At 44.3% G+C, this 23,696-nt stretch overlaps 1 protein-coding gene across 6 annotated transcripts in view; it reads right to left on the bottom strand.

Annotated features, from left to right (window-relative positions):
- STK33 (serine/threonine kinase 33) overlaps positions 1-23,696 on the bottom strand; it is a 1,615,433-nt gene that overhangs the window by 1,282,047 nt on the left and 309,690 nt on the right. For all 6 annotated transcript variants that reach the window (XM_069623713.1, XM_069623715.1, XM_069623714.1 and 3 more), the window contains 2 exons: positions 15,520-15,636; positions 1,922-2,035 (listed from right to left, as the gene is read on the bottom strand). In XM_069623713.1, the coding sequence (XP_069479814.1) occupies positions 1,922-2,035; positions 15,520-15,636 (231 nt within the window). The remainder of the gene's footprint in view (positions 1-1,921; positions 2,036-15,519; positions 15,637-23,696) is intronic.

The following is a 23,696-nucleotide window of genomic DNA, read 5'->3' as shown; positions in this document are numbered from 1 at the left end:
GGAGCATGCACAGGAGGTTTAACCTACTGCTCTATTTTTCAATTTTTACTGCTATGCAGCATGCTCCAGTCCCATCATCTTCCCACTGTTGACATCCAATGTCTATGGAGGAAAGGGGACAGATTTAAGAGTGCATAGTCATGAAGGGAAAGGAAGAGAAGCCCCACCAAAAAAATAAGAAAAAAGGGAAAGGGCAAGTAATGTCTTCCAGTATGAGTGACAGGAAAAAGTATGTGGGTGACGTTGAAGAGAATTTCTCGATCTCACTGAGTTACCATGTTCTCTTCCAGATGCAAAGAGAACAGTTTTGAAAACAATCTACAACTTAAACGGGTCGTGGAAGAAATGTAAACATTTGGTTTAAGAGGTTCCTGTCGGTTCTAGTCTGGAATAGTGGCCAAAGCACTAAACCAGACAAGGAAACAGGATTCCCCGTAGGTGTCACCTCAAACTAGACCTCTTAAAGATTTGCCAAATGGGCAGATGCACACAGGTGTAGAACTAGCTAGCAGTATAGCAAACGCTGGCAAGGTAGATTGGCAGAGGAGGAAGCTAGAAAATTCCACGCCCAGAGTAAAGGAGGGGTCTTCCTGGTAATTTCAAGAGTTTGGAAATGACAACTGCACTCAAGGTTGGTCATGTCCCTCTTCTCAAAAGAGTGTGGGCTACTCTCCAGTGGACCACAGTGGACTCATTGAAAAATTAAAGCACGTTTTTTTCACCTCAATGATCCGAAAGAAGGTGGACACAGTTCTGGAATCTCAGCTAAGGAAGCTGCATCTTATGCACGTATCAGCCTGAGATTACGAGTTCCTTCCCCTTGTTCAAAAGTCATCATCTCACTGACACCTTATGTCCGGGCAATGAACCCTACTTACCTACAATGTGGCAGAGTTCACAGAATGTCTGTGAAGGAGGCCTCTGAAAACAATTGGCAGAAAATTAATTAGGACTGAAAGCCTTTACAATGTCATTAGTTGGCAAGGCTGCTTTACATTAGTGGTGGACCCAAAGACTTACTTTCATCATTAGGGCTCGCAAGGGTCATAGTAAAGAGTGGTATCTTTACTACAACCATTGCTACCAACACTGGTTAGAAACTAAGAGAGGGCTACATATGGTCTCCTTCTGTTATGACGAAGTGAATGTTAGAAGAAGCGAAAGACAGAAGGAGAAAAGGTATAAAGCGGTAAATGTGACAAAGTGATGGTAAGGCGAAGTGAATTCATAAGTAAATAAATACATTTTCTCTAATGTTTCTAGATTCCAGTATTAGTACTCATGGTTTGTCTCAAAGGTCCTGTTCACCTGAAGTACAGTCCAGGAATAGCTAGAAAGTGTTATATTAAAACACTTTCACAGATTACCAAAATAAGGGATTCTGCATGTCAAGCAGAACCTTTACACATCAAATACAACACCATGACTTGGAGCTGTTGCAAACAATTGTAATGACTAATTTGAGGTGCACTTAATTCATTTTACCCCAAAGTCTAAATCTGAGACTTATAATGAAACCAACCTAGTCCTAGAAAGCAAAGCCAGCCACTGCAAAGGTAAGCAGCTAATTGAAAAATAGGTGATTTGAAGCTTCGATACTCTGTAAGGACACTATTTAATGCACACAAAACAAAGTAATTATGGATCAGCATGACCCCACGATAGGTCGAAAATGTAAACATTCGACACAAGTCTCTATTTTTGAATGTACATTTTCTTTACTCTCATTGTGTGTGTAAACACTGCTGGCTTTTAAAAATATATTCTGTGCATTAGCTAAATCAATTATTATCATTTTCATAGCAACTCTCATAGATCTATTCTTCTAAATCCTTGCAAATGGTCATTCAGATGGAAAGGCTTTTATATACGATGTAGCATAAGGCAAAACATAAATTTTACAAAAATATCAGATATTTACCTTTTCTCTATTGACTTTTTTAATTGCCCACTTTAGGTGAGTTTCCTTATGCATTGCTTCAATCACCACTCCAAAACTTCCTTGTCCTAGCTTCTTTCCAAAATTATAGATTTGCTAGAACAAAAAGAATGACTTCTCTGAAAAATATACAATTTTCTAGAACTACTGTAAATCGAACCATATAGTAAATAAGAGTTTAAAAACCAGTGTAAATAACGCAGTGAACAAGGAAAAGCCACAAATGCAGGTAAACATGACAAAACAATATAAATATTTGCATGGGCAAAGAGATGAAAAATTCGAAAAAAAGGGCTAAGAAAACAAAGAAATTAACGTTTGATTCACAAAGTATACAATGTCGAATGGTTTCAAGACTGACAAAATAATGTAATACATTTATCAAGAAGTAGTGGGTACATCCATCTGAAGCCCACAGATCAAAATGATTAGAGCAGAAAGAAAATTCCAGCATGCAGAAATAGAAACAAAGGGGTTTCTGGGTGAAATTAGCAGGGGAGAGAAGAGACTGCTAGATAGCATAACTTCCAAGTGGGGAAAGGGTTTTAAGGGGTGGGGGTGAGTGTCGAAGTCCAGTGATCGCTGTTCTTCAACTTCCCTCAACAAACAACTGATTGCCGCTGTATTGACACCATTCATCATATAAAATGACAATAACAGAGCAAATATAATGCTTGCTGTAGCTGTGTCACATGTCTTCCTATTACCAAATTGATAGGCTTCCAATCACTGCTTAGCAGATTTCACAGTTCAATAAAGAAGATTAATTACTGATTAACCCCTCTTGAGCATGCCCACCATCATGAATTACCACTAACATGCAGGAACAGAATTTATTATAAAACAAAAAACAATTTTACATCTTGTCTAATTTATGCAAGCATTCATTTACATTTATAGGTCTAGCTGCAGACACCAGAGCTCTTGCAGCAGAACATCTTAGATATTGGATTGCTCCTTTTGTAGAAGCCAGGGATACTGTAAACGTTGCGAGAGTTGTGTAATGTTGCCTCAGAGCATTATTTTTTTTTTGCTTGAGTAAAAGGAATATGAGTGCTAAAGACTTCTGTTCAGAAACTGTGGACAGTTTGAGTTGTTATTTTTTTATTTTTTTGGCCATGTAACCCCATGTCCTCCAAAATAGCTGAAAATATACTACGGTTCGAAATAACAATGCAACTCTCCCTTCCATAAACCCCAACACCTCAAAGTTGAAGAGAAAGACTTGGAATAATGAAGAGAAGCTTAAACTCTACATGAAAAGAAGAATACCTCAAAGAGGGCGTTTTGTAGTAGGATGGACAATTTTTAAGAAATCAATGCTACTGTGCAATGTTGGGAGTGGATAGTTTTCGAATGTGGCCCCAAAGAGCAATATTTGGGTATTATGTTTAGATGTAATGCCATTAATAGAGCACAGACGTATATCATAGAAGGGGCTTCTGGGTGTTGAAAAGAAATGCCAGTGCTCAGAGCTGACTTTTAGTTTTGGCTATTAGGTGGCACATCAATGCAGCCTATACAATGAAACTACTGCATTGATGTGGAGGTAGGAGGGAAATGACAAGTGAGGAGGGACACAGCTTGTAGGCGTTTGGTTCTTTACCCACTGATTGACTGCCCATAGCCATACTACTTTCTATGGCCATTTTCACCCAGTACCTGTCCCTCCCTGGCAGAGTACATTCTGCGTTGAGCTCTTTCAGCTATCTTTAGCAAGCAGTAACCTCAATGATTTGCATCTCAGTATTATTTCCAAGCTGTGTTCAAAGCTCTAATGGCTTAATTGCAGTTGTAAAATGTGCTACTGGTCCAATAAAAATGTCTTAACCAAAGTAAACCCTCAGCCGCTTGATTTATATCTGTTCCTTGCACTGAAGTTCTATTAAAAACGAGCATCAATAAAGCCAACCGTTTTATCCGACTTTCTCAGACTACTCATTCCTGACATGTGGCAGTATGAACGCTGTAAAGTAATGTGATTTAATTTGACTATTATATAAGGCATATACGCCATCTTCATCCAGACGTGTCTTCTGGGTACAAGAACATGTTTTGATTTGCAAATGCTTATGAGCAGCTTTAAACCGGCTGTGCCCATTGCTCACGATCATTTAACTTTATTGAGTGAATGTATTCTTTATATCTAACCATTTATTAAGTGGCTATCACATTGTTTCTCATTAAATAATCTCTATACAATGACGTATCAGAATGTCTTATTCCCCCATTAGCTCCATAACATGAACATCTTTGGCAATTATTGGGCCGAACGGTTTGTGTAAGAAAATCCATAATATTGATTTTCGAAAGAGAATTATTCATTTGTAATCAGGGTTGTTACTGTGCTTACTGGGACATTTGCACAGGGACAGCTTTGAAAAGGTAAATACTTCCACATCCTTAATTATTTCATAATTTAACACAAATATGTGTTCTATGTGTTGTGCGCATAATTTGTTTAAGCCTATGCACACCTTTGTCTGCGACTACTTTTTGAGAAGCCGCATGTCATATTCTTGCATTTACCATAACCTTTCCTGAAATATCTACAGCAGTTCCTTTTATTTTCATTTTGCCATATTTTAGAGACTTGAGCGGGAGGGTAATCGTGGGAGTGGGAGGCTTTCTTCCCCCAGTGTAGGCATAAAGTTCCTGGTAGGTTTCAGATAGGTCACCCGATGTTGACCTATCTGAGTGAGGGAGCTGGGGTCGGGAGTTGCGGTTAGATCTATTGCTGTGAAGATGACAGTCTGTTCTTTGTCTTGCAAGACAAATAAAGCGGTCTCTGCTGCAAATCTAAACTGAAGTGTGAGTCTGGTTCTGCTGCTGGGGGAGTTTAAATGCCATTCTCTGGGGGTTTGTAGCTTCTGTTAGACATTCTACAAAACACTAGTTTGGAGGTTTGTGAGTTAAGCTTCTCAATGGTGGCGACTTGACCCCGTTACCTGGGGATTTCAAAATGTCAAACTGTTGCTTGGTTGGGAGGGTCAGTATGAATGTTATTTGCCTGAAGTGACACAAGGCTGTCTCTTAAACATTCTACATAACATACCACTTTGTGGGGTTACAATCCTGTGCGGTATGGGTGTGTGTTCTGCAGCCCGGAGCGGATCCCCTACTCATCTTGACAAGGGCTGTACTGACATGAGGGGCGGGCTTTGAATGTCTGTGTGATGTTAATCGTATATAACATGGCACTCATCTGTTTTTTAATATCCTAGTTCTATGTTTGTAAATCCCCAACTACTATTGATGGGGTGAACTTGTTCAGGTGGAGGTACCTATGTTGGTGTTTAATACAACCTATAAAATATACCACAGTACTGCTCGGTTGAATAATACTACTTGATATTGGCATGTAATGCTGATGGGGAAGCGTGGCAGACAGTTACTGGAGGCACACTAATACTTTGAGGCGTTTTGGAAATCCTGCAGTATGGCAAAACACAGTTGTTAAAGTGTACTGTTCTTGCAAGGTGACGTTTACAGTCTTTGCTGTTGTGATCTCCTGTGCCCATGCACTCGGGGTTCAGAGTCACACCACCGACAACTTGCGCTTCGCCCTGGTTGTCTATCAGATAGGATTCTGTGAACCCCCTCAATGGAATAGTTACCCTTGTTTTGCAATGTTATATGTAGATGGGTTTCTAAACTGGTTTGACCCTTTCTTTGCTCTAGAGGGCCATCACTTCGTTTCCTTGCAGCCTGGTATGCTGTGAGAAGTCAGCAGGGAGTGGGGCCCGACAAGCGTTACGGATTGGAGTAGGTGTGAAGGCACCACTGCCATGAAATACGACTTTCATATTTCACTGAAGGTGATGTCAGAGTGAGGGGTTATGACGTGTAGGTTCGGGCGCAGCGTATAATAGGCTTTAATATAAGCTGTATTAAACAATTGTGTATTATAGTGGATTTGCTAGTTATTTTGTACATGCCATATTTTGTATATTGGGCCAGATATAACAATGTATGGCTCGATTTACTCGGTATCTAATGACAGCTCAGGCAGTACTTTTGCAGTCAATGGAACACTATTGTTTAACAAAAAGCGGCTATGACTGCTTCCATGTTGGGCTGGGGATACGCTATTCTTCATATTTCAGTGAAAAGGAGCAGTATGATTTTATGTACATTACACTCCACTGGAAGAAAGACCTCACTGTGACAAACATCTCAAAATCTGTATTTCACTCTTCCAACGCCTGCCGTTCTTGTATTCTGAGTTTTGCTAAAGACATCTATTTTTGTTATGACAAACTCCTTTTCCTAGCATAATATCAAAAGACTAACTAGCCATGTGTGTGTTTTACGCGTTAAGAGTCAGGTTTTCATAGTGTGTTCTGGTATGTTTGTGCAATCCAAACCTCTTCACTTTCATAAGGGGTGGAGAAGCTTTCTGAGTTTGAACTATAACATGGGACCATTTTCATTCTAAATATAAGTGAAGTCTGAACAGAGCTAGGTTTGTGACCCCAGTGCAGCATGTTAAAGGGTGAATTTACAGGTGGGAAAAATTAACTACAGTTATCTTTACGCAAAGCTGCATGCCTTTGTTTGGTGTCTGGTTGGCTATTTGGAAACCATTCACTAGATCGAGCAATTATTGTTTTCCGGCTATAGCAAAGAGATGTGAGATATTTGTGGATATTCTGTTGTGTGACTCTTATTTTGAAAATGAAGCGCTCTTTTTTATGGGCTGAACTCCTTCCCAAAGCCCTATTCCCCCCAACCTCATATTACCATTCCCATACGCGAATGCTTTATGAATGTATTGAAGTATTTTAGCGGGTTATGTTACATATTCTTTCCTTGTTTTAAGCAGGGAATAAGTACATTTATTTACCATACATCGCAGATATGGGAAAGGAGATGGGAAAGGAGGTTAGGTGGGCAGACTAATTTCTGACTTTTTAACCAAGATCATTCTACGTGCCTTATCCTTTATATATGTTGGCTCTGCAAATGCCAGAAGGCAATGTGATCTATAAAAAAGACGTGAAGGCTTCTCTGCAAACAAAAATGTGCACGGAAGAGATATTCAGTTGCCCGTGCTCATTATAAATGTACATTTCATTAACAAAAATAAAAAAAATTAATTTTCGATACATCTTGTGATAGGAAATTACATTGCATAAATGATATTTATCGAAACTGAATTAATTTGGGTGTCTTGTAGAAAAGCAACAGGACAGTTGTTCAAGGCAGTGAGTTTGTATACCTGGTTGCGTGGATGACCATGATTATTAATTTTGTAGAAAGGTAGGCGTGTGTGTGTTTATATATATATTAATAATTTGTGACAAGGTCAGTAATCTGACCTTGTCAAGAGGGGATGGGAACCCCTCTCAGCTGGGGGTGGGAAGACTAGCCCTTATGCTCAGTTGGATGGTGGCATTTGAGAGAAACCCAATTCCTGCCCCCATACCTTTTGTCAGCATGTTTCTTTCTATTGATTTCACTGCGCCGACATTATACATAGAAGTTCAGAAAAAAACATCAAACAGAAGAGAGATCAGAAGCATTGCGTGACCGCTGAAGTATTCAGCAGGTGAGAAAGGAAGAAAGAGAAAGCTAAAGAAAGAGCTAGAGAGAAAGGGGGAGTGTGAGAGAAAGGGAGAGGGACGTCGACTGGTAGGGAAGCAAAAACACTGCTCCAAACATACACTGTAAGTGACTGTGCTTTGCGGCAAAGAGAGAGAAGCTGCTTCCATACAGGGTAGCAGAGGACATTGTGGAGCTGCCGAACAAAGCAGGCAAGCCCACTCAACAACCCATAGACCCTTTAGTCCATCATGGACATAGAAAGGATAAGGAACTCCGCCCCCACTCCCCCCCCAATAGACTTACCAGGAGACCAAGCCGGGCAGAGTCCCAGAACACACACATGAACACTGGCCTTCCCGAGCCACCATATCCAGTACGAGGGGAATCGTGCAGAAGAAAGTGGCCGGCGCTTAACCCGCTACTTATGTCTTTCGCCATTATACACAATAGGGCATGGGTGGGGAAACAGGGCCAGATTGGACAGGGAAAGAGATCTAATCCCGGCCAAGAGAGGGGAATATAAATGGGGAACAGGAAGCAGCACGTGTGAATTGTGGCGAGTGTGTAGAAATATTTAGTGTACATAATGATTGTGAAGTGGATGTTACTGGGAGAAAGGCAGGGTCTTTGAGTAGTAGTAGTAGTAGTAGTAGTAGTAGTAGTAGTAGTGTTGAGGTAGGAATAGAAGGAGGAGGAGGAACTAGTAGAGGAAGGAGGGAGGAGTGGGGGAGGGAGAAGTAGGAGATGGGACTAGTAGTCAGAGGAGAAAGTAGTAGGAGGAGAAGTGTAGAGGAGGGAGTAGAAGTGTGGAGGAAATAGCAAAGGAAGGATAATTAACATCACAGGATGGAGGCAAGATGGAGGAGTGAGAACATCTAAGGGACAGAACGTTGGTGGGAGGAGTGATAGGTAGTGGGGAGAGGTAGGAGTGAGCAGGGTAAAAGGGGCTTGAATCACACATACTATTAGAAAGGCACTATCCAAACTCCCATTAGAACACGAACCAATGGATGGTGAAGGGAGAGTTAGGGAGTCTAGAGAGATCAGCCGTTAGACATAAGTGGTCAACCTTCTCTATCTACTAACCTGGGATCAGTCAAGGACACCTTGGTTAGGGTGGTGGTTATAAACTAAACGAGGGAAAACCTTGAACCGCCTCTGACACTGGGAGTGATTTTTGGGTGTAATGCCTCACCTATGGGGCTTGACAAGAACGCTGTGAACCCCTTGCCACCTATACCGGAATGCACACTCTGGTGATACCAGAGGGTACAGCCCAATGGAGGGAGTTGGGTTGGTGTGTCCGTTAACTCCCTAATGACCAAGGTCCCTTTATACGACGGTACCAGCAGCCCTATTAGAGAGGGAATGGTATGAGCGCCGGTGTTACACAGTGCCCCTCTTTCCACCCCGAACCCCTGTATGTGTCCCCTGCTGGGTTTCCCGTGCGTAGCCTTTGCTTAAATACCTGGTGTTTTGCAGTTCAAGGCAGTTAGCTATACTCCTTGGCTGAAGAGACCAGTTCTTTGAGAAGACAGCCTACAGAATGGTGCACCTAGTTACTTTGCTGAGAAGTCCTGTGATGCTCCAGTTTGGATATGATGTGTTTTGAAGTTCTTACAATGTGCTGTTCCTTTTGAACTTTCGTTTCGTCTTCCTTATAGGAGACACCGGGCAGGCGAGCAGAGAGCATGCATGCAGTGATGGCCACGATCAGGTAAGCAGGATTGAATGGTGATGCGGAATATAACCCGTAGGGGATTTAGCACTAACTTTTTTTAAAATGTTTTTATTAAAATGTTTTGGTTTACAAATCAAACCTTTCATCTTATTATAATATCATACATTTCTCTTTATTCATAGCATCATATTCACAAATGTCAGAACGAGTCCTGCACATTGAGGATGTTTCTTTCTCTTGTTTCTCCTTGTTCCATTTTCCTTTTGGTTTTTCATCCACGTTGACTGTTATCCATGATTTTATTCCAAAAGGAGACTGCAAAAATCGTCTTTTTCTCGTTTCCTGATAGAATTTGGGCCCATCGATCTTCAGGAGGGAATGGTGTTTGGTTGTTCATAAACCATCCTCTACACAGGTTTCTTTTTTGATTAAAGCAGGGCATGTCATTATAATATAGTGCAGGCTTTCAACTGTCCCTTTGTCGTTGCAAAATCTACAGTGTTTTTGGTTTCCTTGTATTTTTTTCCTAGCTACCGTGATTTCATGTGTTGGTAAAATATTTAACCGCAATCTCATAAAGGTGTTCCTTATTTCACATGATGGAAATATCTTTAGATATGACAGCAATTTGTTGATTGATCTGACATCCAATTTGCATGGGAGATCATGTTGGTACGTTGCTTTCATGGCATTCATCTGTATCCAATCATTGTCCTCAATTCTCTTTTTTGCATTTTGCGGTCTGTTGAGCAGCATGTCTAAAGAAATGCCTGATGCTTCTCTTTTAACCTCAGCAGCTTTTTTACATATGTCCAGTGGATGTTCGTTACATCAATTTTTCCTGGTTCGTAGGATTTCAAGTGGTGGAACATATGTGTTGCTCATTATTTTTCGGTATAGATCAAGTTGTTTCCATACTAGATTTGAGACCAAAGATGGTAGGGCAAGCTCTGCGCGGATACACGGCATTGGAAATGATGCTGGTAGAGCTAGTACTTTCCTCCAAAAGATTCCTTCCAATTGTTGCCAGATGGTGTTTTCAATATTTATCATTGTTTATGCGCCACATGTTAAAATTGCCATCACTTTTTGCCTATAGAACTTCATTAGTGGGGCCAGAGAAAACTTTCGGAATTCCTGATGTAGCATTTTGGCTTGTCACGCTTTTGCTTTAAGATGTTGACACCATTATTTTTCCATAGGCGATTGCGTTAGCCATACCCAAGGTATTTTACCTTTTTACTTGTTGCAATTTTTCCTTCCCGATGTAGAATGAGGTGGTACCTCCTTTCAATTTTTTGTTCTCATCTGGGGCATTATTTTTGTTTTTTGAACGTTTATTTCAAGCTGGTTTTTAGTCATGTATTCCTCAAGTGCAATCTGCAACCCTCTTGGGGTTTTAGCTAGTAGTACAATACCATCTGCATACATGATGCACGGTATGCTAGTGTTGTTGAGTTTCGGTGGATTCATCAGCGCATGTAAATATTTGCTTCAAAATCAGCTGTAAATAAATGAAAGAATGTGGCTGCCAAGGGGCAGCCTTGTTTGAAGCCATTCCATGTCTTGATCGGATCCGTGAGTATACCATCCCTGGACATTCTGATTCTGATGGTGGGGTTTTCATATGGTAGTTTGATGGGTTCTAAGATGTTACTCAGACAACCCCATGAATGCAATTTATTCCACAGGCTAGTTCTGTTCACCAAGTCGAAAGCTAATTTTAGATCCACGAATGCTACGTAGATCTGTGTTCTCGAATTTATAGCTTCATGGTTTAGTAAATTCAAAAGGAAAAGGTTGATAATTTTTCCTATAGATTTCACAAATCCTATTTGTCTCGTGGCGTATTTCTTTTCCTTCGTCGCCCAGCTATTCAGGCCCTCAAGCAGCAGTTTCGCAAAAATCTTCCCAAGTGGGTCCAGTATAGCAAGCGGACGATAATTTCTTGGCTCTTTAGTTGACCCGTGTTTGAATATAGGGATTAGAATAGCTTGCTGCCATGTTGCTGGAATGTTCTTGGTCTTCTGAATTAGCTTAAATATGCAGTCGCATATTGATCCCCAAATGGCTGTGTTCTGTTTGATGATCATGTTGGAGAGGCCATCAGGATGCATTTAAACTCTGGATTGCCTTCTGTATATCGCAGAACTCCCAGTCAAGTTGCCATGTTGCATTCTTCACTTGCTGTATAAGCTCATTTTGCTTTGGGCGGAGTCTGTATAGTTCAGTAAAATATATAGTCCAGCTAGCCTCAGGTACATTGGCAATCATTGAGTCTTGTGTGTGCATCTGGCCATTTAATAGGGACCACAATTGCCTCGTGTTCCTGTTTTTCAGGGATTGTAGCATCTTTTCTGCATCCTCTGTTTCTCAGCCAATTTTTATGTTGTCGTTTTGCCATTCTGATTTGTTTATCTTTATCAACTTCTTTTCTAACTTGCAGACGGTATATGCTGCACAGCTGTTAGCCCAACAGGTCGCAGCAAGGAACGAGAGACGTGGATGTGCGGAGCGGACCTGAAGTGGAAACGGCTAAATCCTTGTTCTCTGTAGTCTTGTTGCAGGTTTGTCCCTGGGTTGCGAGTGAGGACCCGCAGTGGTGGAGCAGAGCACTGGGACATAAGCGGGATAGCCGAAGCAGCAAGGTAGTCTCGGGAACGAGAAGGTAAGTGTGAACAATTGCTTAATTGGAGTTCCTGTGACAGCGGAAGGGCATTGGGGTGCAGTGCTGGCTGTGGCGGGCAGGAGTCCCAGATAGGTCCCAGTGTACAGGAGCAGCCTGAGCCCAACTCCAAGTGCAAAAGCGGATCTGGCAAGCATGTTTGTTGACTGAATGCTAAGCAGGGGGATGCTGTGGGCATGGCTTATATAGCCACACTTACAATATGACCCCTGTGATTCCTAAGCATGCTGGATCTAGTATTCTGCTCACCAGTTACCAAGCAAAACTGTCCATCTAGGAGTTCATGAACTATGAAGCCCCTTAAGGTGTTTGAGTACGGCATGAACATTGGGGGCGGGGGGGGGGGGTCTGTTAAAAATGTTCATAATAAATGCAATCTCCCTGTGAAAAACCTAAGGGTGTTTTCCTACCTAATCCCCAGGGATCCTCTTTTCAGGTGACCCGGGGAGGACCATCGCTTATTGATCCAGACCCTGGGGGTGGACTAGCGAGGGATGATCACCTGGATAAAAGGGTCCTAAAGGATTGGGGAGGGAATTCCGAAGGGCAAGACATGGTATCCCACCTTTTCTAACCATGATCTATCCTTCCCACCCCTCTACTGTCATAGGATATTTTCATTCATGTTCTGCACTACCCCATGACTTTCAATCAGACACTCAAAGCAGAGGATTCGACAGGTCATACCTTTACCATCCTGAACATCACTCTAACATTGAGATGGTGAAGATAAAATAATGCAACCCTTCTATCATAAATATCCCTCAAGAACTGAGACATGGTATTCCCCTTCTCTGACAATGGCCTACCCAACCCCCCCTCAGCCTTCATGGAATATATTAAGTCATATATTAAGGCACACCATCTTTGTTCCCCAAAATACCACTGAAGTACTGTGATGAAGAAGAGGGAGTCAGGAGGAATACAGACCTCCTATGTGAAACACCACTATGGTATTGGGACGAAGAAGATGCAAACAGAGGCACACCAGCGTACTCAATGGAGATGGCCCAATAACAAGGCAAGGGAAGGTCAGGCAATTGAAACTAAGTATACCCACCTGCAACCTATTAACCAGTCAAAGGTGTATAAAAAGGAGGGGGAAAGCAGCAACAGCAGTCCTGGGGGAGACAGAGCAGAAATGGTCGTGAAATCAGAAGAGAAGCTGAAAGGAGGCGAGACTCTGAGGAGCCCGGGTATGCAGTGCTGCAGTCTGGAAAGCGCCCACATCCTGGGGACTAGGAAGGCTGTTGCTCCTGGCAGGTGGAGCTTGGGAACTGGGGCTCCTTGGGACAGAGGCAAGGCAGAGGAAGGAGGCCAGCTGAGGGGCCATTCTTCCACCCACCAAGAGGAGTGATCACCCTCCTGGGGCATTGCGATAGTGCTGGAGTGCCTTAGGGGTCAAGGAAGAACCCTGAGAGGCATTTCATGACGTTTGTGGCAAGGGCAATAGAAAGGAAAGTCTTCACAGGGGAGCCGGTGAGTGTGAGAGTCTGAAAATCCCTGTGTGACTTTGAGAGTGCTAGAGGAAGAACCTCTATTCTATCCACTTTTAAATAATACATTGTATCGGAGTGGTTGCATTCTTTTAAAGAAGGGAAGGGACATTTTCTAAAGACTCCAGGTGAAATGTACTTTAAAGTAAACAGCCTTTGTGTCAAGAAGGAAGACCTTTAGAAAAGGGGAGCTGTGTGAAGCTGTGAAGTGTGAGCAAAAAGGCAATGAGAGGGGAGCGGAGCTATGTGAAGAGAGAAAGTGTGAGCAAAATCCCCAAGAAAATGTATAAAGAATAGTTAAGCATTGGGGTGGCCCCTAGCCGGGAGAGTTATCCAGGAAGGCTGCAGAGATACCACTATAAGGAAATAAATACTGGGAAGGGTTTCCAGGTAGGGGAGAGACCCAGGAGAACCACAGAAACCCAGTAAAGAAAATATGAAGAAACAGTAATGTATAAAGAAATTGAATGTTGAAAGAGAATCTTATTTTTGGTTAATGAACTTTAACAAGACGGCACAGCTAAAGCCAAGGGCAACTGGTTGCATGGCCTGTAGTGGGTGGACAGTGCAGTCTGACAATTGCACCACAACTAAAGGAGCACCACTGAACAAGTGAACTGCCTGACAAACTAAAGTGAAATAAGCAAAGATGAGCTATTGAGAATGGGGCAGGGAAACCTGTTGAACTGTCATGGTTTTGCAAGTTGAACTTTTGTGTTAAAGAAAGTGGAACTTAACCAGTTGAATATTGGTATTCTGAAAGTGAACTCTGTGGAATCAAAGGGGTCTAAGCTTGGGCAAGGGAAGCCTTGGAGACACATTGAAGAGTATAAACCAAAAGGCTTTTGGGTTCGTGGAGAGGGAACCCAGAGATGCCAAATAAGATACTGTTAACTTTTTGACAAGTGAATCCTGTACTGAGAACTTTTGACAATTTAATCCTGAGAAGCCTGTGGGACTTTGTGATCCCGAGTGCCTTGAACTTGGGGAAGGGAGTTACAGAAGAACTCCATTGCCAAACTATTTATTACTTTAAACACTACTGAGTTTACCAAGTCCCTTAAACATTGGTATTCTATAGAAGTGAGGGCAAGCATACATTTTGACACAGACAGTATTTTGTTTTGGAGTGACAGACTTAGACTTACCTTAGTTTACTTTCCAATAGGGAACATTCCCACCTTAGAGTTAGGGCAAGACAGGCGTTACACCATCCTGGCCAGTAAAATAAAGGTTTTCGAACTACCTTTTAGTTGTCTGTCATCTCTCGATACCATACCTGTCTCACACTCCCCTTCCCAATAATTGTTTTTTTTAGATTTGTATTCCTTGCCACATTTGCCCATCGTCACAAGGTCACAATTGGCCTATCCATACACTGTTCTCAGTGTCAGGGACGGACGACCAAGAGTTTCTTCAAGCTTATGTGCTAGGCCTCAGAAAAGGTTAACCTATGCGTCACATTGTTGGAAAGCCTCATCAAGGGTTGACCAGTGACTTGAGGCTTGCTGAGCGCAAGGCCTTGTGGCTTTTTTGTTATACAGCACTCTGTATACAAGCCTCCACTGATGTTCTGTGCTGAGATGCATTTAAGTTTCTATTGCAAACCATCAGGCAGGCCTGATGAGATCTACATCACAGGTGAATACAATCACACCCATCTTTTTTGCTCATCCACAGACATACCCACACAACCACCGAATCACATCCACCCACACAAAGACATCCGACACCCATAGACAGAAACAAACACATCCATCCAGCCTTGTATCCATCCATAAACAAACAGTAACAGCCTAGGCCTATAAAGAAATGCCAGAGTCATTGGCTTTGCCAATTATTGTTCAAATTAATGGTTGAAAAGGGATTGTCAAGTACTGACATAAAGCAAACATTTGCTTGCTGGTAAAAAAAAAACGATGTACTAGAAAACATTAGCCAATATACTATCTTTGTATAAAAGAACGTTTTTGTATGAAACAATACAAAAATATTGAGTGGTTCACACTGTCTACCTGCATCTTCTTATTAATTTCCTAGCCAGACCGTAAATGCCCTCAAATATAAGCAAGCACAGAATCGTGCCAGAGGAAACGGTTAGCCACTGGAAATGTAACGAGAAAGAATACTGGTACTGTTAATGAAGATTTACAATGATATGAATGACTACCTGTATTGCAGCTTCATCATCAATTCGTGTATGCGGGACTTTGATTTCTGCACTATTGCTTCGATTCCTATGTGATGGCATCATTCTGCAACTTTCTATAGCTTCTGATGACATCATCTAATAAATAAAAAGCAAGAGCCGTAAAAATGACATTCAAATGGTACAAGGAGCTCAACGTCAGAAAGCTAAATCTTTCACAAAATGTGCAGAGCAACCTTAAATTATGTAAGCAACAAAAGGTTAATACATTAAAAGATTTTGTCAAATGTACTGCATTTGTGGTGGGGCATGAGACCAAGGTGCATGAAACTTGGGGTTTAGGGTATGAGCAAACAAATTACTTGCCTGCAGTAATGTTCTTTCTGATGGAAACATTAATTCCTGCTACAGATTTATCTTCCGATTCCAGTCCAGATACAGTCTGCTTCAGAAAGTTTTTCTCCAGCCACCAGGTGTTGCCACAGGGCTCAGAGGTCAGTCACCATGACTGCTTGGTGCTGTCATGTGACAGAAGGGTCGTCACCTATATATATTTGAAGCTGCCAGTGCCATGTTCTCCAGTTCCACTTATGGGTGTTGGGAAGGGGGTGGTCCATTTCCGCCCCCCTCACCACTCCCAAGCTAATACACCATGTAGATGTGCCCTGTAGCGCGATGTAACAGACACATGCACGCATAACACAACCCATAGACTTGCCCTAATGCTCCATCGTGTACCACGATAGCGGTCATCTTTTACTAGGCCCAAAAATCATCCCCCTGCAGGGAGCAGCTCTCCCATCCCCAGCACCTGCACAGACAGCCCAGGGCTCCATCACCCCAACTGTCCTGCCAGCTCCGCTTAAGCCCTGTTCCCACGGAAGCCCGGCGATTAATTTGTTGCAAACAGCATAACATCATATCCTCACAGTTCCCATTCTGCAGAGCATGAGATCAGAGCAGGCCTCTGCACCAGAACCCATCCATCTCCACTAAACTGCCTGTGCCCCCTCGACCCCCACTCAGCCAGACCACAGCCAACTACTACTGAACCTCCAACTCCTTTTCATACAGATACCTATCTGACCTGGCCTCACCCTGACCACACCAGAATCCCCCAGTGAAATTCTAATCCTGCACAGCAGTATATTTTCTATAATCTACACAGGCACGCACGCATAAGTAAGACATATGGGAGATCAAACCTTGAGGCAGGCTGGGTGTGGGGCATGCAGTATCAAAAGAAATCTGGAGGGTAAGGGTTGGAATGCCTATAAACTAGCTCATGTGACCCAAGCACGCCTATTTCATGTAAGATTTTATGTGTGCCCTTAATCTCTCATTATCAGTTCCTGTTGTTCAGTTTAGATAGATAGAAATGTGTCTTGTTGTACCCTGACCTTCACTGCGAAGATGAGCCCAGATGACCCACGTGAAACCAGAGATACACCCAAGCAGAAGTCTATCCAATGTGGTCAGCCCTTATGGAAGCTCTCGGGTAGCAGAGTTCTTTGCTAGATATTATTCTTATATAAAGTTTATTTCACTTGCAATTTATCTCAGAGCTTAATTCCCAGGTAGGGGTGTGTCCTCATTATTGGACATTAAGTGAAATGTTGGGTGCGTGCCTTCATGGGCATAGGCAAGGAATGGTAAATTACAGAACGTGAACTCAGTTTATTAAAAAAAAGTTGGATTTGCAAAAATCCTATTAGAAACATCTGAAATCAGATTTGAAGGGGAGGCAGAAGTTTGAGGAGGAATCCTTTGGCAGAAGTATTCATAAAGAAAATGATCAAAGTTAAGTAAGGGAGTAGTTTCTTACCTGTAACTCCATTTCTCCAGCGTTGGTATCTTTCATGGATTCACATGCTTAGAATATTCCCCGTCGTCAGACTGGGAACCCTCGGTACACATATATAGTCGTTTCCTATAGGAAAAAACGTCCGACACTTGTGTGTCCTATCCACATCTACGTCCTCTCTGGGGCCGTTCACGCATGCCCCGTAGGACGTAGCGGTATAAAAGCCCCGCCCCCGCGGGTCCCGTCAGATTTCGGCCCCTCCAAAGTAGAAAGGGGAACCTGCTTATGCACATATCTTGCACATTGCATTCCGGGGAGGCTGGTGGGCGCATGTGAATCCATGAAAGATACCAACGCTGGAGAAATGGAGTTACAGGTAAGAAACTACTCCCTTCTCCAGCATTGGATCTTTCATGGATTCACATGCTTAGAATAGATTGTATAGCAGTATCCTAAAAGAAGGAGGTGAGAATGCATTGTAACATACACTACAAAAAAAAAACACCCAAAACCTAATATATATATATAGGCACGTAGGCAGCAACATATTTTCCGATATATACATATTCATAATACATATTGCTCAAAACAGGCACACTAACGAACCAGAATAGGCAAGGCAAAAGACAAAGCTTAACCGTTTTTGGCTTACCTCATTGAAACAGATGGCGCAGGACTGCCCTTCCCATCTGTACCTCATCCGCATGCTGCCTTTCCAGGCAGTAATGGCGTGTAAACGTGTGTGGGACAGACCATGCCGCCGTCTGGCAGATGTCTGTCAGAGGAATTCCTGCCCATAGAGCCGCGGAGGAGGCTGTCGATCTCGTGGAATGGGCTCTAGGGCGTCCTTGTAGGGGTCTCCCAGCCTTGGAGTGACTAAAAGTAATTGCCGAAGAGACCCAACGAGCCAGGCCTTGCTTGGAGATTGCCCTTCCTCTCGCCGACGGACCGTAGGCAATGAACAACTGTCTGGTAGTTCGGATATCTTGCGTCCTTTGCAGGTAAAATTTTAACGCCCTTTTGACGTCCAGAGTATGAAGGGCTTTTTCCGACGCCGACGACGGGGACGCAAAGAAAGTAGGAAGGACCAGGGTCGAGTGCTTGTGATAGACTGTCGGTACTTTCGGGATGAAAGTAGGGTTAGTTGATAAAATTACTTTGTCCTTAAAGAATCTCATATATGGAGGATCTATGACCAATGCCTGTAATTCCGACATTCTTCTAGCCGATGTAATGGCAATTAAGAAAGCCAGTTTCCAAGATAGGAACTGCATGGATGAAGAGGACATTGGCTCAAATGGAGGCTTAATTAAGGCAGCCAACACCACATTTAAACTCCACGACGGTGGGAACCGCTTCGTAGGGGGGAAAGTTCTAAAGAGACCCCTCATGAAATGTTTCACCAGTCTGTCACTGAATAATGGTGAAGACTGCCTCCTCCTCGTAAACCTTGAAATGGCCGCCAAGTGCACTTTGATGGACGATGATGACAGCCCACTCTCAGCTAGGTGAAGAAGATACGGAAGAATTTGCTCAGGGGTTACTTTTAAAGGCTGAATTTCGTGCTGTGTTTGACACCACGTACAGAACCTTCGCCATTTGCATATGTATGATTTGTTAGTCAAAGGGGCCCTAGCCGCCTGCAGAATTCTCCGGCAATCCGACGAGACTTTCAAGCTGCCGAACTCTGAAAAGTCAGGAGCCATGCTGTTAAGTTGAGGCTGTCCGGATTGTGGTGCCACACCGTTCCCTTGTCCCTGGACAGTAGGTTCGGCACTTTCTGGAGAGTTATAGGCTGTTCCAACGACAGATGTAGGAGGTCGGAAAACCATGGTTGTCTCGGCCAATACGGTGCTACTAGGATGACCCGGCATTTCCCCTGGATTGTCCTCCGTATAAGGGGGAGCGGAGGGAAAGCGTACAGGAATTTGTCCGTCCAAGGAAACGAGAACGCTTCCCCCAGGGATCCTTTTTGAGGCCATCTGCTCGCGAACTGTTCGCATTTCTTGTTTTCTTTTGTTGCGAAGAGGTCGATTGATGGGGTCCCCCACCTTTCGAAGATTATTTGTAGCTGACCGGTGACCAGCTCCCACTCGTGTATTTGAGCCATTGTCCTGCTCAGGGAATCCGCTTGCACATTCTTCACACCCGGGAGATGGTAAGCCACTAAGGATATGTTGTGTTTCAACGCCCAGTGCCAGATCTTTTGAGCTTCCACCGAAAGAGTCCTGGATCTGGTGCCGCCTTGCTTTATCAAGTAGAACATGGCTGTCGTGTTGTCTGTCAGCACTCTTACTTTTGATCCTTTGATATGTGGAAGGAATGATTTCAAGGCCCATCTCACTGCCCTCAGTTCCAGCACGTTGATGTGTAGGTGCGATTCGGTCGAAGACCATCTGCCCTGGGTTTGATGATCGTTCATGTGTGCTCCCCAACCTGTCAGGGAGGCGTCCGTGATGATGGTGTTCTGAAATTCCGGCTCTTGTAGAGGAACCCCTCTGTCCAGGTTGTGAAAGATTTTCCACCATTGGAGGGATCTGATGACACCCTCGTCGTCGACGGTTATCCTGTCTGACCACCGGCCCGTGGCCTGCTTCCATCTGTCCGACAGGAACTCCTGTAGAGGCCTCATGAACAATCGGCAGTTTGCTACTAGGTGGATGCATGAAGCCATGGAACCCAGGATTGCCACATATTTTCTCACGGAAAACGTGCTCTGTAGGCGAAGTCGACTCGTCAGTTGTTCGATCTTCAGTATCCTGTCTAGGGACGGTTTCACTATTCCCGAGTGGGTTTCGAATTGAGCTCCCAAGAATTTCAAGCTCCTTGAGGGCTTTAGAGAAGACTTTTCGAAGTTCACTGCGAACCCCAGTCGTTGCAGAAGCTGTAAGGTGGCTTGTACGCTGTCGTTGGTCGACGCTGGGGAGGATCCCCTCACAAGCCAGTCGTCGAGGTACGGGTATACATGATGCCCTCCCTTTCGCAGCCAGGCTGCCACAGGTGCCAAACATTTTGTAAACGTTCTTGGGGAGGACTTTAGACCAAATGGGAGCACTGCAAATTGGTAGTGTGTCTGACTTACCATGAACCTCAGAAACCTCCTGTGTTTTTGACACACCGGAATGTGGAAGTACGCGTCCTGTAGATCCATTGACGCCAAAAAATCGTCCCTTTGGACGGATCTGATCACCTCCTGCAGTGTAAGCATTTTGAATTTTTGACTCTGTAGGGTCTTGTTGAGGTCTTGCAGATCGAGAATAGGGCGCCATTTTCCGTTTGGTTTCTTTACCACAAAACACCGTGAGTATACCCCTAGGCCTTTCTGCGATGCAGGGACTAATTCGATGGCGCCTTTCTGTAACATGAGTGTTACTTCCTGCCGCAAGATGTTTAGATGTGGCTGGGATAGGTGTATTGGTGGACATTTTGGAGGTTTGCATTTGAACAGTAGGGAATGTCCGTACCTCACAGTGTCCAAAACCCACTGATCTGTTGTGATGGTCTCCCATTCCTCGATGCAGCTTGACACTCTTCCTCCCAGAACGGTACGCTTCCCGTCATTGTTGGTCTTTCTGTTTGCTCGTCGACGACGAATAAGTTGGTCGTCTCTTGGAAGACTGGAAGTTTCTGCGCCGGCTTGAGGTCTGAGAGGCGCGTCTATATCCTTGAGAAGGATACGCTGATCTACCAAAAGATCTATCCCTGGTTGCTGAGAATCTTGAGTTTCCAGATGCTCATCTAAAGGGACGAAAAGAACGAAAGGGCTTACCACTCTGGAGAGAACCCAACGAGCGTGCTGTATCTGAGTCCTCCTTCATGCCCTTCAAGGCCTCGTCCACCTTTTCTCCGAAAAGAAGATCACCTTCGAAGGGCATGTCCAAAACTTTATACTGTACTTCGGGTCTGAAGTTGGTGCACTTAAGCCAAGCCTGGCGTCTTAGAACAACTCCGTTATTTATTTGTTTAAAACCCGAATCTGCCAGGTCCACCACTATGTTAATAGCATGATTAGATGCTTCTTCGCCTTCTCGAACCAGGGACATAGCCGTTCTTCTATGTTCTTCCGGGAGGTGGTCCAGAATAGGTGCCAGTCGGTGCCACATCTCCCTGTCATATCTGGCCACAATCGCCAGGGAGTTAGCTGCTTTCACCGTTGAGGCCCCCACAGAAAGAACCTTCTTACCAAACACGTCTTGGCGCCTTGCCTCATTATCTGGAGGGGTAGAGCATTTATGTTGGGCCTTTGCTTTTCTCGTCGCCGCCGACGACACCACCGAGTCCGGTGTAGGCTGAGCCGAAAGACACTTCGGTGTAGAGTCTGGTACCTTAAATTGCTTTTCAATGCGGCCTTTGACAGCAGGCTCAGAAAATGGGTGACGCATGGTTTGAACACCTTCTTTCCAGACATGGTCTAAAATGGGTATTGAGAATATTGAGCGTCTACTCTTGCCCATATGGTCAAAAAGAAAACAGTCCTTTTTCTCCTCCTGTTGGACCAGGCCAAACTCCTTGCACGCTTTTTCCATCATGGAATGAAAGGCACATATATCGTCCGGTGGTGACGGGTGAGTGGGACTCTTCGGTGTTTCCATTTCCACATCCGACACCCAGGATGGATCCCTAGATGGTGAGAGGGATATATCTGACGCTGACCCGTGGTCAGATAGGGAGTCCGAAAGCTCACTTTCCTCCTGGACTGCTGGAATAGTTGGAACCCCAGTCGGGCGGTGTGAAGGGCCGGGCTCGTCGACGGGGGGTGTCGACGGTATAGGTGGTAGCCTTTCGTCCAGCGATTTCAGCAGCGAGTGCAAGGAGGACAGTACCTCCATGGACAGGGTCGCCTGAGAGCTTGGAGGTTGAGTAAAAACCTGAGAGCAGGTTGCTCCTGATGGAAACCTGGCTCGTAGACCGAGGTCCTCCGGGCTCACAATTCTGAAGCCGTCGTCTTCTTTCGAGGCAAGTGACGCTGCCTGTTCCTGTAGCAATGTGTCAGGCAGCCCCATATCGAATACTTCTGGTCTCCAGGCCAGAACTTCCGTCGACGAGGACATCGTCGCCGAGGTCGTAGCTGGGTTGATGACCGGTGAAATCGACTGCGTCAGAGGCACTGAGGACACCGACTGGTTCGTCGTCGTCGACGTTGGGCCTGCAGGTGGTTTAGGCGGTCCCGCCTTCACAGCGCTCTCCCTGCGTTTATCCAACTCTCTACTCGTGGCTGATCTGTGTTGATCGCCCGAGGAGGATTTAGGCCTTTCCTTTCCTTTCTTCGACGAAGTTGACGACGATGTCTTTCTTGCAGAGTCTTTAGAAGAGTCCTTAGAAGAGTGACTTCGTGGAACGTCCTTTTCCACAGGTCGTGACTTCTTAGCCGGAGGTTCCGACGAAGTTGGGCGTCGAGGGGCTCCTGATGTTTTCGCAGAGGCCAAGCTGCGCACAGAGCCCACTTCTGACTGAGGGTACGCTCCCGCACCGTCATCTAAGCAGGATACCAGCCGTCGATTTCGATCCTTCAAGGTTTTCTGGGAGAAACCTTTACATATTTCGCACTGGTCTGCCGAGTGGTGAGGGTGGAGGCAATAAATACAGTCTAAATGGCCATCCCCCTCGTAAACCTTCTTCAATCCGCACGTGGCACACGGGCGAAAAAGAGGTTTTCCCGACATTCCGAAGAAATTAACAAACTCACAGGAGTTCGACAATTCGAAAAATCTAGCAGTAGAGACTACGCGAGGAGATCCCACTATCTTTGGAGACGGTTGAAATCTGACGGGACCCGCGGGGGCGGGGCTTTTATACCGCTACGTCCTACGGGGCATGCGTGAACGGCCCCAGAGAGGACATAGATGTGGATAGGACACACAAGTGTCGGAAGTTTTTTCCTATAGGAAACGACTATATATGTGTACCGAGGGTTCCCAGTCTGACGACGGGGAATATTCTAAGCATGTGAATCCATGAAAGATCCAATGCTGGAGAATATGCCCTTCTAATGGATGCATTCCTGACAAGATTCCTCCCCGCCTGAAAGTGTCCCAAAGCAATATCCTGTAAAATCCACCGCTGGAAAACCTAAAGAGAATGCCAACCAAAACAGAACATTCTTAAGGACTTATTTGCCCACCTTCATATCCTCGCCAGCCAGTGTGTCAAGATGGTAGTGCTTTGTGAAGTTATGCAACTAAGCCCATGTGGCTGCTTGATAGATGTATCATACCAACAAACTCCTTTGCAGGATGGCAGTATCCGCTTGGGCTTGTGGAATGTGCTCTCAACCCAGAGGAACCTCCTTGTGCGCCAACTCACAACACATTTGTACGCAAAGGCCAATCCACTCTTGTGAATCCCTGCATGAGTTCTCAGACTGCCAGAGAGGTGTGATGCGATCACCTTCAGC

Source organism: Ambystoma mexicanum, chromosome 11 (genome assembly GCF_040938575.1).
Source record: "Ambystoma mexicanum isolate Mex_15411 chromosome 11, UKY_AmexF1_1, whole genome shotgun sequence".
NCBI lineage: Eukaryota > Metazoa > Chordata > Amphibia > Caudata > Ambystomatidae > Ambystoma > Ambystoma mexicanum.
This window is presented reverse-complemented; position numbering and strand designations above follow the sequence as displayed.